We start from the raw sequence: 4,236 nt of genomic DNA on the forward strand, positions 1-4,236 counted from the left end.
GCTTAATTACTGCTCAGAATATGTTTCTTTTTTTCACTAAATGTTTTTTTTTGTCTCATACTCCAGTTAGTGACTAATCGATTACCAAATTAGTTGACTGAATTGTTTCAGCCCTGCGCTACATGTGCCGACTGTGGAAACGTTGGAGTCTGTGCCGTCTGTGCTATAACTGAGTCTGAGGTCCAGTCAGGATGACACCGTGAACCGTTCAGAAGTTGTGCCAGAACACTGAAAAACAGAGTCATGCCACTTGGCTGCGTTCGCTCACTCTGAAAGAGATTTCCAGGTTTTCTCCGCCCCAGATGTCCATGCCTGCGTCATACGTGCCGATCACCTGAAAATAATCCCTGTCTATGGAGAACAAGCCGCCCGCCATGGTGGGAGTCCTGGAGAGAGGAATAAATTAAGGAGTGAGGCTGGTTCGTGTCACTTCATTCCCCAGCAGCCTGTTTTCTAAAGGTCACTCGGTGTCTACAGATCCCATCAGAGCTTTATATTCCAGCCCCTGTTCTTTACTGTCTTCCTGTTATTTTCCATTTCTCTTCTTTCTTCTGCTGCGGCCTCTGGTGTTGTGATGGCTGTGTCAATGTTTAATGGCCTCAGTTCTCTTCCCCTTCACAACCCCGTAACACAATAGCTTCCTTTTTTTTTTTTTTTTTCTTTTAATAGAAGAGACCTGTTTTCGCCTTTCAGTTAACATCCTAAATTCAGCTGCAAAACAAAAAAACAGTAACAATACATCCCACAGAAATAAACCCAAATGAAATGGCTGGAGAATAAAAAGCGGGTAAAGAAAAAGATTAAAGAAGATTTTGATGTTAAAGAAGCAACTGTGGGATTGTAAAGAGGTGAAGACAGTATAATGAAGGGCTTCCTTTCAGCAGATGACACATCAAAGTTCTGCAAACTCTTCAGTGCAAAATTAAATCAGAGTTAGTTTTTTTTTTTCATGAGATTCAAACACACAACAGTAAAACAAACAACAGGCACTAAATTAAAGGGGAGCTCTGATCCTGAATGAAGCCGTTTATCCAAACAGAGTCTGTCACGTTCATAAAAGCGGCTTTTACAGCCCTCCGCTTATCAAAACACTGATGTCCACAAATGCTGGCAGCATAAGACGGCCACAAAAACTCCAGTCAGAGACGAAGCCTGTCGCAGTGTGAACTGAAATAGATTCTTATTCTTGTCTGGAGGAGTTACAGCAGTACCACACTAATATTTCCTGTATTAGAAAGCCTCAAAGTCATTTTTCTTTTCCATGCTGCTGTAAACAATTGTGACTTTAGTTGCTGAGATTTAGACTTTTATGATGCTCGTCACACCGCAACAGCAAAAACAAAAGGCTACGGTTTTCTGTGGGTTAGCTACTGGTAAGAAGATCCGTTCAGCTTCTAACTAACACACTCTACATTATTATTGCTTTATGAATCCCACCGTTGTTCTTGCAGAATTGCTTTACTTCTGATTTATGGCAACAGAAATGAACATATTTTTACTTTTGTAGTTGAAAGGTGGCGGTAACAGCATCCATTAATGATCAGGTTTACAAAAATGACTTAACAGTAAAAGGTCAATATTCGAAAGCCACAACTTGCTAGTTTTTCAACAGGAAATTCTCCCGCTGATGCCGTTTTCTTTCAGCTGCATCATGAAAGCTGAGCTTATCTGAGCAGACGCAGACTGCGGTGCTTTAGATGTTCTGGATGAGTCGGACTCTCCTGGGAAGGTTCACCGTTCCGTGGTTTTTCTATTCGTGGATAATCATTTCTTTAGTGGTGCGGGAGTCTGTGACAATTTTACATTTTAAGGATTTTTTGGAAGTTGAACAAATTACAGACAGAAGAATGCGATGCTTAAAAATAGTCATCAAACCTCAGAAATTCATAGTTTAAATGTTTGCTTAGCAACTTTTCAATTTTATGGGATTACATGGAAGTTATAAACCTTTTTAATAATCAAAGTGAGACATTTCAGTTTCATCAGAGGTATTTCTTTGGTTAATGTCGTCTCATTTTAACAAAAAAAAACCAAACAAAGCAGTTTTAAGTAACAAAGCCTCACTGCTGCGTGACAGAATGGGGTTCGTCTCCTAACGCAAAATAATCTTCTCTGCCCTGACACCACGACCCATTTTTCTACATTTTAGGCCACTTACGAGACACACTTAGGAAAATTCTGCTAAGTAGAACGGTGGAAAACAAGCAAAAACAAGGGCGCTGTGCAAGTTACATAAGATACATTATCTGAGTGACCTTGAAAAGTGGCGTCAAGCAAGCTTAGAAACAAGAGCAGGAAGCGCAGATGACAGACAGCAAGGAATAAACTCTTGATTTCTGCTTCAAGGTCTAAAGTGTGAGAGGCAGAGCAACAGGAATCATAAAGCGACGCAGAGTTCAGCTGCAAAACAAAGTTCAGCGTGTTCATCCAGTGCTGCTGCCCCGAAAGCATCTCATGATTAAGCATGTCCAATTGATTCGTTATATACAACTGCTTCACACAACTGCGAATGCCTGTCAGCAGCATTAAAGCTTACAGGGTGTGTTACTCCAAATAGCTGATGAATGGAGCGCGAGAAGGATTTGAAGTGTTTGACTATTTCATTTGGTCTCTTAGGGAAAATCTTTTCACACATGATTCAGCAAGAGAGAGAGGTCAGACTCAGCTGCACAGAAAGCAGAACAAACAGCCTGATAATCCTGCAGAAATGAGCTGGGAATCTACTGGAGGGGCTGTGGCGTGTAACGGCTCCCCCACCTGACGGGTAGCGTGCGGTCTCCTTTGCGGCGGTCCATCTCCCTCTGGGGCACGGGGTACCAGCGGAAGTTGAGCTTCCAGTTGAAGCCTCCGTACGTCATGTCGGACCCTGCCATGTACTCGAACGTGTCGTCGCTGATGACGTCGATGATGGGGCACACAACAGTTTTCCTGGAGGAGCGATCGGACAGACAAAAACAGGTCGACGTTCAAACACACGACACACGCAGAGAATGGAGATGCAAAATGCAAAGATCGAATAATGGGATTTCTAAATTTCTAACAAAAAAAAAAAAGTAAACCTTAGATCTGTAGATGTTTGTGAGCTCTTGGCAAGCAGTAAACAACGGTTTAGAACTGCAGACAACGATGAACTAAACACAAGGACAAGCCCCCTGCAGGCTCAGCAGCAGCAGCAGCTTACAGATTCTTTATAACACTTGGCACTAGTGTCCATGCGTCTGTTGTAATTTGGCCTTACTTGTCCTGTTTGATGCGGGCCAGCAGAGGCTCTAGCCACCCTGTGGTGCATTCACAATGAGCGTCCAGGAAGGTGATGACCTGAAAACCCAGCAGAAAAACATTAGACGGTCATCAGATGCAGGTCAGCGTATAATTAAAATCACAAACACCATCTTGGAAAAAACAGACATTGCTCTTAAACTTTTCCATGTTTTGTCTTGCTAAAGCCACAAAATGATCAATTTTAACTGCATGTTATGTGTAACCATGCTGGGGTTGATAGGTGAACCAAATTGGGAAGTAAAAGGAAAATGATTAGTGGTTTTGTAAATTTTGTACCTGGAAGAAAAATCTCAAAAGTCATGTTGCTTTTGTATTCAGCCCCTCTGAGTACCACCATTACAGAACCACTGTTTGTACTTTGACTGGACCATTCCAATGCTATGATTTAGATCATTTCACTGTACATCAGGCTCCATGTTCATGTTCATTGTCTCACTAAAAGAGGAACACCTGCTCCAGCCTCTACTAGCTGTTCTCATGGGGTTTCTTCATCAATAATTTGTGTTTCTTGTCACTCAAAAAAAAAGATCAGATTTGTGGAGTAAACAGTCTGTCCCACCTGAGCTGAGGATCTCTGCACATCCTCCAGAGTTACCATAGTCCTCTGTGCCATTTTACAGGTAAACGTATCGTTTACTGGGCCTGTCAATTTATTTTGTTTCCTAACAGACCTTTGATGTAGTAGCAGAACAGTTTTAGAATAAAAAAGAAATGCATGGCTTTCACATTTTATTTGTCAGAAATGTAAAAAATGTTGTATGCTTTTTCCCTCCTAATTAAGACACTACAATGTGTTGGTCAATCAAATAACAGCCCCAATAAGTTTGTAGTTACAGCATGACACAACATGGAGCAATGGCTGACCATACGTGCACACGCACACGCACGCAGGCATGCGCGCTTTCACACACACACACACACACACACACACGCACACACGCACACACACACACA

The 4,236-nt window shown here is 42.0% G+C and overlaps 1 protein-coding gene across 1 annotated transcript in view; it reads right to left on the reverse strand.

Annotated features, from left to right (window-relative positions):
• The window catches only part of galnt1 (UDP-N-acetyl-alpha-D-galactosamine:polypeptide N-acetylgalactosaminyltransferase 1), a 58,636-nt gene that overhangs the window by 11,093 nt on the left and 43,307 nt on the right, over positions 1–4,236 (reverse strand). Inside the window, exons 7-9 of the mRNA XM_017309341.1 lie at positions 3,239–3,318; positions 2,758–2,928; positions 248–386 (exon numbers count right to left, since the gene is read on the reverse strand). Coding sequence (XP_017164830.1) covers positions 248–386; positions 2,758–2,928; positions 3,239–3,318 — 390 coding nt within the window. The remainder of the gene's footprint in view (positions 1–247; positions 387–2,757; positions 2,929–3,238; positions 3,319–4,236) is intronic.

This window comes from Poecilia reticulata, linkage group LG16 (assembly GCF_000633615.1).
Source record: "Poecilia reticulata strain Guanapo linkage group LG16, Guppy_female_1.0+MT, whole genome shotgun sequence".
NCBI lineage: Eukaryota > Metazoa > Chordata > Actinopteri > Cyprinodontiformes > Poeciliidae > Poecilia > Poecilia reticulata.